General features: G+C 34.7%; 2 protein-coding genes across 3 annotated transcripts; one reads left to right on the forward strand and one right to left on the reverse strand.

Annotated features, from left to right (window-relative positions):
- The first annotated feature begins 3,390 nt into the window (after nt 1–3,390).
- Nucleotides 3,391–4,113, forward strand: LOC110910072. Its single transcript, XM_022154791.2, has one exon. The coding sequence runs from the start codon at nt 3,505–3,507 to the stop codon at nt 3,814–3,816; it is 312 nt and encodes a 103-aa protein (XP_022010483.1). The 5' UTR covers nt 3,391–3,504; the 3' UTR covers nt 3,817–4,113.
- Nucleotides 4,114–4,550: 437 nt separating this feature from the next.
- On the reverse strand, nt 4,551–6,508 carry LOC110910070. 2 transcript variants are annotated; one of them, XM_035975660.1, is made up of 3 exons: nt 5,587–6,508; nt 5,329–5,414; nt 4,551–4,777 (listed from the first exon to the last, which is right to left on the reverse strand). In XM_035975660.1, the coding sequence occupies exons 1-3, from the start codon at nt 6,386–6,388 to the stop codon at nt 4,742–4,744; spliced, it is 924 nt and encodes a 307-aa protein (XP_035831553.1). In that variant the 5' UTR covers nt 6,389–6,508; the 3' UTR covers nt 4,551–4,741. The 2 variants fall into 2 exon arrangements, with proteins under 2 accessions (XP_035831553.1, XP_022010482.1); XM_022154790.2 differs by having other exon boundaries at nt 5,329–5,417; nt 5,587–6,505.
- Between the last annotated feature and the right edge of the window lie 3,251 nt (nt 6,509–9,759).

Below are 9,759 nucleotides of genomic sequence, written 5' to 3' on the forward strand. Positions count from 1 at the left end.
ACTTAATAAATACAAGCAAATACGTATTCCTATACGTATAAATACATACCGGAATATACTACCAACACTTGGCAAAATACCAGTATACAAGTAACATACACAAGTATGAGAATACAAAAATAACAATACAAGTATACCTATACTTGAAAATATATATGTGAGAAACACATGACAAATCAAGTTAAAAATATGTTACTTTTAACAATATTCCAAATATTTGGATTGAAATAGTTTAAGTTAAAACATACTATTTTAACTAATAATTATATAATTTGGAATTATAAAATGTACATGAAGCATATAACTCAAAGTATACTTGAATTCCAAAATAAGCCTTAATAAATAAATAAAACTAGGAGTCGTTACACGACCTAAACATCTAATTAAACATAACACGTGTGTAGGTAGTAGTACGACCCGTAAAGAGCATCTTGGAGTTTACGAGACAGAGGACGCAAACTTGTGAGTTCATGTCCCCCTTTTCTTTTAACTGTTTTAGGATTTATAACTTTCAGGGGTGAAATACATGTTTCAAATGGTATGGTATGGTATAGTTAAGGAATGAAGTGTAAGATCATGTGAATGAGTAGGCGCATACTTAAGACCATTAATCTTTGTATAAAGACCGAGGGGCATGAGTGGTAGATCTATCTGGGTGTTGCGAGCCCCACCCATGGGTCTGTGAGTGGCAGAATATGGTGACTATGTCGTTCCAGCCGGGTGGCCCGATACAAAATTTGCTAGGTTTGAGCCTTCCTACACCATTGCACATATATTAATGTCCTTGCAAAACATTAATTGATATGTTTATAGACGCTTACATACCGGTTACCAAAAGAATACTTTCAAATGTTTACAAGCTTTGGAACTCATACAAAAACACATGAACTCGCTCAACTTTTGTTGATATTTTCAAAATTACATGTATTTCAGGAAACTAATGGATCTGGCGGTGTTGCGAAAGTTATCAAGAAGTAATTTCAAGAATTGATGTCATCCTATTTTGGAAGGGTTTGATTTGTATATATTATCCTAGATAAGATATATGAAGCAAAACCTTGGTTTGAAAGTCTTTTGTTAAAAGTCCTTTTATAGAACTTATTACTTTTGAATGGTTTGTAAACTTAACATGAAGTATGTCGGTTGAAACCTAACAACTTGTGTTTGTAGTATTTTAAAACTTATGAATGGATGAACATCATGTTTTAGACATATAGTTGTTTATTATGATTGAATGCAATGAAACTATCAAGTCACACATACACGCTTCCGCAAAAGTCAGGGTGTGACAAATCTAGAGGATTTCAACTTGAATTTGGGGGAAGATGCCTCTGCCCTGCACAAATCGGACCATGAACTGGCCAGTTCCAACTTCGTTGCGGCCCTTGGGTCCTGGGTGAACGTATGTCTGAAGGAAACCAGCAATCTGAGGGCTTGTATGTGACGAAAGCAGAAAATGGAACTCAATGATTAATTCAAGGAGTGGATTCCCCTGTTCTACATCCTCAGACGCAAACCTAGGTAATATGCCGAATCCCAATTCTGAGTACTGTGATAACTCCTTGTTGTTGACTGTCCAACCCACGATTAGTCTGAATCCTATTGAAAATCTTAGTTCCAATTTAGATATTGAGATGGACATGAATAACAATGCTGAGACTACAGTATCGGATGGGTTACAACCTACACCCCCCTATTACTGTGAACTCAGGGGAGTTTAATCCAGGTTAACGGCTAGATCCTCGTAACCGAAGGAAAGATAACGAATTCAAAGCCTTTAATACCACAACAACAAGCATGAATATATGAATTCCACACAACATGAATATATGAACTCATGGGAGTTTAATCCAAGTTTGGAGTGACGGCTAGAGAGAATTAGGGTAGAGAGAAAGCTTATAATGACCATTTTGCCTTTCATTAAACTGAGGAAAAGGAAAAAAAAACCATGATTTTATTTGAGAAATCTGAGCTGATTTCATTTTTAGAACAAAATGACAGTAAATTGAAACTACAGGGACCCAGATGCAAAAGATTTGAGTTTTGAACTAAAGTGATAAAAATAACCAAACCTCAGAAACTAAAATCACAGTTTACTCTACAGATATAGATGAGTGGTTCTATTACTTTAACCCATCAAACACCTGAAGAGTGTCTTAAGGTTAAAAAAAATGCCATCACTTTTTTGATGAGGGTGTAAAATAAAAATAGAAAGGGTAAATTACACTTTTCGTCCTTTATGTTTGTAGCGGATTACAACGGATAGCCTTTAAATTCTATAATTACAGTTATAATCCTTTATTTGAAAAACTCGTTACATCTTTCGTCCTTTAGCACTAACGAGGTTAAAAATTTTAGTTAAGTCTATTTATATAAGGGCACTTTGGTCTTTTTACCAATCTAATTAAAATACAAAATTAAATTAAAAAGTAAAAACATCAAACAACAAGTCACAACTTCCCCAAATTATATTCGCTAAATTGGATCAAATAACAAAACCCTCTGTCTACTTCTACAAACTTTTCATCCAATGATTCTATGAACAAATCACCACCATTAATGGCAGATCAACCACCATTCAATCATCTGCCACCGCCCCACCACTCCCATTTCTTCTAATTGTCATCCAATTGATCTCCTCCTCCATTTTCCACCTCCAATTTCCCATAACTGAGTTGCCCTCCAACTGTTCGATCCTTTGCCTCAAAGAAAACGATGAACAGATTGGCTGGGTCGAATCAGTACCCACTGAATGTGATAAAGCACTCGAAATCTGGTAAAGGTAGAAACCCCCTTTCCAATCAGAGTTTCAACACCCTATTTCAGGATGCGGCGAACCCTAACCCCCTGGAGAAGCCGATCCCTGTTAGTTCAGGGGGTTTTTCTCATTCACCTAGTGCTTATGCTCCTATGGATGTTGAATCTATGGCCGCTGATGTTAATGGGATGCAACACTATCTCCGGCACCACCGTCGTGGTGGCAGCAGAAGAAGAAACGGTGAAAAGTCTTCTCTTATTAGATGAAACAGAGATATGGGTATTTGGGGTTTTGTATTTCGATCCAAAAGATAAGAAAGGCGACAACTTGGAACAAGGGTTTGGGGATGTAGTTGGTAACTCGGTGAAGGGATTGTTAAATTATTATTTTTGTTTTAATTTTAATTTTGTATTTTAATTAGATTGGTAAAAAGACCAAAGTGCCCTTATATAAATAGACTTAACTAAAATTTTTAACCTAGTTAGTGCTAAAGGACGAAAGATGTAACGAGTTTTCTAAATAAAGGATTGTGACTGTAATTATTGAAGTTAAAGGTTATCCATTGCAATCCGGTACAAACATAAAGGACGAAAAGTGTAATTTACCCAAATAGAAAACTGTAGTTTTTTGACGGAAGAATCAGGGATTTCCTGCTTTTGGTAGAACTCTCCGGAAACCTCCGACAACCATGCTCCTTATAAAACCCTAACCCTAACCACATTACCAGACCATCGCACAAATCAACCATGTTCTTCTTCTTCGTCGGAGGAGTGACTCAAGAGGTTCGTCAGGTGCTGAAGCAAGAAGCCGGAATTTGCATCAACTGCCGGTCACCGGCGGACCTTGTCGATACCAACAAAGTCCTCAAGCTGTTCTTCGTACCGGTCTGGCGTTGGCCGGGCAAAGATCAGCTCATGCACTGTAACAATTGCGGCCTATTTTATCCGCCCTTGCTTTCTTCCGACTTCCGCCCGTCGGAAACCCTCCGATGTCAGTTCTGCGATCGGGAGGTTGACTCTGATTTCAAGTTTTGCCCCTTTTGTGGCTCTGCTCTTTGAATTCATATAAAATTATTATTCTCTGTAGCATTATGATGTCAAATTCTGCTTTTGTTTACATTCTGTTTGAATAAATTGGTTGCATCTTGTAATTAGTAAAATATAGACCAAAGATCTTACTTGTAGTATACGCGGTAATTGAACGCTGTCACTCACAACTTTATTTTTTTTTTCTGAGTGTCTAGCGCCTGTGTAGCAGATGTCTTAGGTTCGAATCTTGTTTAAACTGGTTGCATCTTGTCGTTTATAGTTGTGTTGGATGATCGATCAGGGATTATTTGTGTTAGTTTTGATCAAGTTTGTGTATTTCTGATCAGACTTATGATGGTTTTGGATATGAAGGAATGGTGATTTTTCAAGCTTAATGCATTCAGTTTACCCTAATTTTGAACATGATAGTTTTGGATATGAATGAATGGTGATTGTTCAAGCTTAATGCATTCAGTTTACTCTAATCTTGCTTATACTGATTTTCTACTATAACCTTTTGAAGGCTACCTGCGATTTACCTGTCCTGCTAACCAGGTTAGCAGGGTAGTGACTGTACTGTGAGTTTTCTGATAACGGGTTGTCATGGTTAAAAAAATGTGTCTAGAACGCATTGGTGGTTTTTTAGGTTGTTTGTTTGTTATGTATAAGCTTCTCCCTTCCATGAAAGATGTGGGATTTGCCTAAGGTGTTACATTATTATGTTGAAATAAGATATATATTTTTTTAATCAAATAAACGAGGCAGTGAAAAGATAAAAATTGAAGGATTCTGGAAAACTTCAAAATGCCATACATTGTAATCTTCTAGGTATGTTCACAAAGTATACAATCAAAAAACATAGCAAGTTACCAAAAGATTAAACCACAACCATATCTATGGCCGAGTTATATTCATGCCTTGTCTTCTTAGGATTACGTTTCATCCTTCATATCATCTATGGCTTTTTCTCTTGTGTTTCTGCAACTTTTGCCTGAAAATGAGCAAAAAAATGTGTGAGCTTCTACTGAGCTTTATCTAGTGATGAAAATATTAACAAATAACATATTATAATTGTAGTATTATAGCTTTTATAATCATGCTTATTGGCCCAAATATGTTTTGATCCCGTAGCAAATCTGTCTGGCCCATTTGTTTCCCACCTTTAGTGTTGCTAAAATCTTCTTTATGTGTTAATATTTGAACATTTCGATTTGTAGAAGTAAGATAGCTAACCGAATCCAACCCGACTCATTTTGGCACAAATATGTTTTGATCCCACAGCTAATCTGTCCACCCGTTTGTTTTGCCACCTTTAGGTGTTGCCAAAATCCCCTCTATGTGTGAATGTATGATCATATTGATTTCTGGAAGTAAGATAGTTAACCAATCCGACCTGACTCATAGCTGATCTGTCCGTTGAGTTTATTTTGCTACCTTTAGTGTTGCTAAATATTCTTTATGTATGATCATTTTAATTCGAGGAAAACGAAAAGTAAAAACTGAATTCTTGAAAAAATATAAATGGAGGAATATATGTAGTACCCCATTGGCTGTGGAAACCTTCTCTGTTTCTGTTGCAACTGATATCTTTGCCTTAGCAATGTCTTTTTCAGTCACTGCGGCATCTTCTTCTTCAACACATAAAAAGTAAAAACCGATGTTCAGAAACTTATATATTTACTCAAAAACAATCTGTATCTGGTTTCATTTATATAAAAAACGTGTATGATCATATTGTTTTAATCATTTCATATCTCTGGTTTCATATTTTTTTAACATGTTTATTTGTGGATCCCATACCTTTCTTTGCTTCCACTTTCGTCGATTCGGAGGCTTTCACAACAAGCTTTTGTTCCTTGACTTTGTGGTTGTCGTCGTTGGGGTTTGAGGGAGCGTCAATGGTTTTCACGGGCTTTTCATCAGAAGTAGCTGGTATGGTTTCTTTTTTGGAATCCTTAATCTCTCCATCGCCCTTTGTGACTTCAAAGGGCCCGACAACGTCTTCACTCAGCGTGGGAGTCAAGAATTCTGTTTTGGTAAGGTTGTCCTTTGTTAGGTTGGATTCCTTCATTTTGTTCTCTTCTATCGGAACCACATTGGCAGTTTTCGCGTTGTTATCAGCTTTTAGGGTGGGTTCTCTCTTACCTTCATCTTCTTTTACAACTTCTGTGGTGGCCACGTCATCCTTGCTCGATGTGGGGACCACATTGCTGACGTTGTTGGCATCTGCTTGGCCTAAACCGTTAACCTTCTCTTCTCCTCTCACAACCTCTTCGGCTTTTCCAGCATTTTCTGCCGATGTGGGGGCGGCATTTTCTGCTGGGTCGGAATCCTTGACCTTCACATCTTTCAAACCTTCTGCGGGTTTCTCAACCTTTTCATTGTCGGTTTTGTCAACGTTGTTCACGGGCTTTTTGTCGGTGTCTTCAACACGCAAACTCTTGGTATCGGCTTCTTTTTGTATCAACGACGAGCCGGTGGTTGTCTCCTTGACGGTTTTGGTTGCGGTGGCGGTGGTGGTTTGTTTGGTGCCATCAGAGTTTGTGGATTTGGTGATGGTGGTTGCTGTTTCAACGGCATGTTTGGATTTCCCACAACCCATTTTTCTTTTTTTAGTGGGAAACAAGTTTGAGAAGAGGATGGAGGGGGAGACAAAAGGGGAAGTTTGAAGCTCTCCCTGCCTGTTGTTCCCTGTGTGGTGATTGATAACTATAAGGATGGATCTTTGCACATAATAATTAGTTATTTCTGTTGCCTTTTAAGGGTAGAGATTTGCCGGCCTAAGGCATGTCATGTCATGTAGTGCTTTGCCACTTTCTCAACTTTTGAAAAATAAATAAATAAATAAATTAGTTTTAGCAAAAAATAATACCTATATCATGCGATCAATTCCTTTGGTTCTCAACGTATTATTGATTCTGAAATGAACTTGTTTCGTGTCATATGTGTTTTTCTTTTGGTTACAGTATTATTTTGAAAACCAGATGAGTCATACATAGTTTTTCAATAAAAGTGTTTAAATTGGAAAAAAATGGATTATTTCTCTTAGCACACTTATCTGAATCTTATCTTTATTTTTCTTTTTTGTTCTTTTTGGTAAAAGTATAATAATGTGCGTATATCCATACTAGTATTTTAGTTGGTTCATATATTGCAGTGGTTTATGTTTTAACACATTATTCCATAATTTAACAGGCAAAAAATAAAAAAAAGGGCTGGAAAAGCATAAATTGGTATATGTATAAAAGAGTTAAATGCCATTTTAGTCCTGGTGGTTTGGGTCATTTTAGCAGTTTAGTCTACAAGTTTAATTTTTTACCTTTGGGTACAAAAAGATTTCACCGTTGCTATTTTAGTCCACTGGGTTAATTTTATCAATTTTTCTGTTAACAATAAGGGCAATTCGGTTATTTTATATGGCAGAATTTCCCTTCTAATTAAACGAATTACATATAAAATGACCGAATTGTTTTTCTCGTTAACACAAAAAATGGATGAAGTTACCCGGTGTACTAAAATGACAACGGTGAAACCTTTTTGAACCCACATGCGAAAAATGAAACATTTATACTAAACTGGCAAAATAAACCAAACCACAGGGACTAAAATGACATTTAACTCTGTATAAAAAGTCGAATTATTACTCTAGCAACATTGGCATGGGAATCTTCGCAAGGCGGCAAACCTGACATCATACGGCCCATTTTTGTAATGTAATGCAAACAACCATAGGAATTGGACAACGTAGAATGAAGGGCTTATATGTACAACATTTTTGTTCTTTGTTTTGACAATCCTCACAACATTGTTGACAAGCAAATAAGTTTCAAAACATCTTTTTGTTTCAAGAATATTATGATGATCATGGGCTATATGAGGAGCGAGACTAATGTATAGAGAAAATAACATTACTCATTTATCCGCGTATAAATAAGCCCAAACATGGGACTGGACTTAATGATGCGGGTTATAACTTTTCTAATTCAATCTTCATTGGCAAGAAAATTAGATTTTACGAGGTAAGAAGTTGTAAAAGCGAACACCCGATCTACGACTATTTAAAGACCTTTCACCCAAACACTTCATATAAGTAAAAGGCTGCATGTATGATGCCAAACACGTCTTTGTAGCCTATAACCGATACTACCTAAGGAAATTTTAAAATTGTTACACTAGTAATTAAGATTAAAGGCGTTTACTTGCGTTCTTAATAGTGCCACCAAGGCATCAACTTGGGCCGGATCTTCGAAGTTCGAACACCTTATTCATAAATCTATATATATATATATATATATATATATATATATATATATATAAATGAGATGGATTTGGGCTAGGTGGCATTTGTATTAGGCCATCTTGGCTGATGTGGCAATTTGGTTTAGGAGGGAAATCCCATTTTGCTTTCTACAATCACGATTCCAAGAAAAAAGAGGCGGGATCCGAAATGTGTTGGGTCGGGTTTTATGTTCCGAATACAACTTATCATTAATATTCGGATCATTTATAACCTAAATCATTTTCTTTTATCTCATTCATACCTACCTTCACATTTATTCTCTTTTCTCTTCCTTTTGTTCTACAATCGGTTATCTTCTCACCAATTTTACAAAAATTAGGTCAAGATCAAAGGTAAATACACTAAATTAAAGCTAAATATTTGTTATTATATGTTCTGAATCAAGATCAGAGTTCGATTTTATGTTATTCCTTTATATGTATACTTAAATTATAAACATTCTTTGTAGTTCGTCTATTAACTTTTGTTTTGGTCTGATTTCTGTAGATGTCACCATAAATCTTGAAGGTATGTTGTTTCACTTTGCTGTTTATGTAGTATTCATCTTTAACTTTAATTTAACCGATTCAACATGTTTACTTTTTTTTAACCAAAATCTATTCCAGAGGTTTTTGTTGATTTTTGTAGATCCGACCATATTTATCGCAGTTACTGATTTTGCTTGATTTTTTTTCATGTCCATCCCGAACTCCGGCATAACAATCGGAATCCCATCTTTCTTCAAGCAACAAAGGTTAGTTAAATCTTATACTTTTTTTTATGTTTTCTAAATTTATCATATATAATTTTATGTTAATTTTTTTAACTAACAGTATAATATGAATGTTTTTTGGTTTATCGTTTTTTTAATTAAGAATATATTTAATTGAATTTTATTGATATTGTTTGTTTTTTGAGATATATAGTCTGCCATATGCCTTATTCTTATTAAATTAACAGTGTTTTGAGCTTAATTTTATTATTTTAATTTGATTATGATTATTCAGTTTTCATTTTTTAAAATTTGTTTTAAATATATATATATAAATTTATTATTTATTATTGTTAATTTTTTTTATAAACAGAGTAATGTTTTTAAACTTAATTTATGTATTTAAAATTCTAATTTTGTTTGTGTAATTAGACATTGTTTCTATAATTAGGTTGCCGTTTTATTTTTAAAAAAAATTTAATTTCCTTTGCAGTTATGGTTCCAATCAACTCTTCAACTTCCCTCCAATCTTCTTCCAAGAATACCATCGGTTTCCATATAACAACTTATTTCTTCAGTGGATCTACATATATACATGGTTTTACAGTCTTCACCGTCTGCATCTACATCTACTTTTTCTTGAATCCATATGAATTTGACATATCGCTCTATAAACCTGTAAGTTATTTTTGTTTAATTCATTCATTAATCATTATTCATGTGTTCTTCCTTTTATTTAATGTGTTTAAACTATGTTTTTGTTTATTTAATATGTTTATTTAGGGGTTTTAAGAATATGATTTGGTTATGTAATATGATGTTTATGCAAAACATTAGAATCGATTTTGATGCAGAATGTGATGTTTATATTAAACCCCGAATCCGATTGTAATTGAATATTGTTTTTTTATGATTATTCTTATTTGGTATGATATTGTTTATATGATTTTTTCAATCTGATGTATTGTTTGAAACACATGCA

The sequence above is a fragment of the Helianthus annuus genome, chromosome 7 (genome assembly GCF_002127325.2).
Source record: "Helianthus annuus cultivar XRQ/B chromosome 7, HanXRQr2.0-SUNRISE, whole genome shotgun sequence".
In the NCBI taxonomy this organism is placed as follows: Eukaryota; Viridiplantae; Streptophyta; class Magnoliopsida; order Asterales; family Asteraceae; genus Helianthus; species Helianthus annuus.

What these genes read in the sequence shown, in the direction of transcription:
- LOC110910072 (XM_022154791.2), top strand. Translation starts at nt 3,505, where the DNA reads ATGTTCTTCTTCTTCGTCGGAGGAGTGACTCAAGAGGTTCGTCAGGTG.
- LOC110910070 (XM_022154790.2), bottom strand. Translation starts at nt 6,388, where the DNA reads ATGGGTTGTGGGAAATCCAAACATGCCGTTGAAACAGCAACCACCATC. An exon ending in GAAAGTGGAAGCAAAGAAAG is followed by an intron (nt 5,418 to 5,586) that starts GTATGGGATCCA and finishes TATGTGTTGAAG; the next exon opens with AAGAAGATGCCGCAGTGACT. An exon ending in AGGTTTCCACAGCCAATGGG is followed by an intron (nt 4,778 to 5,328) that starts GTACTACATATA and finishes GCTCATTTTCAG; the next exon opens with GCAAAAGTTGCAGAAACACA.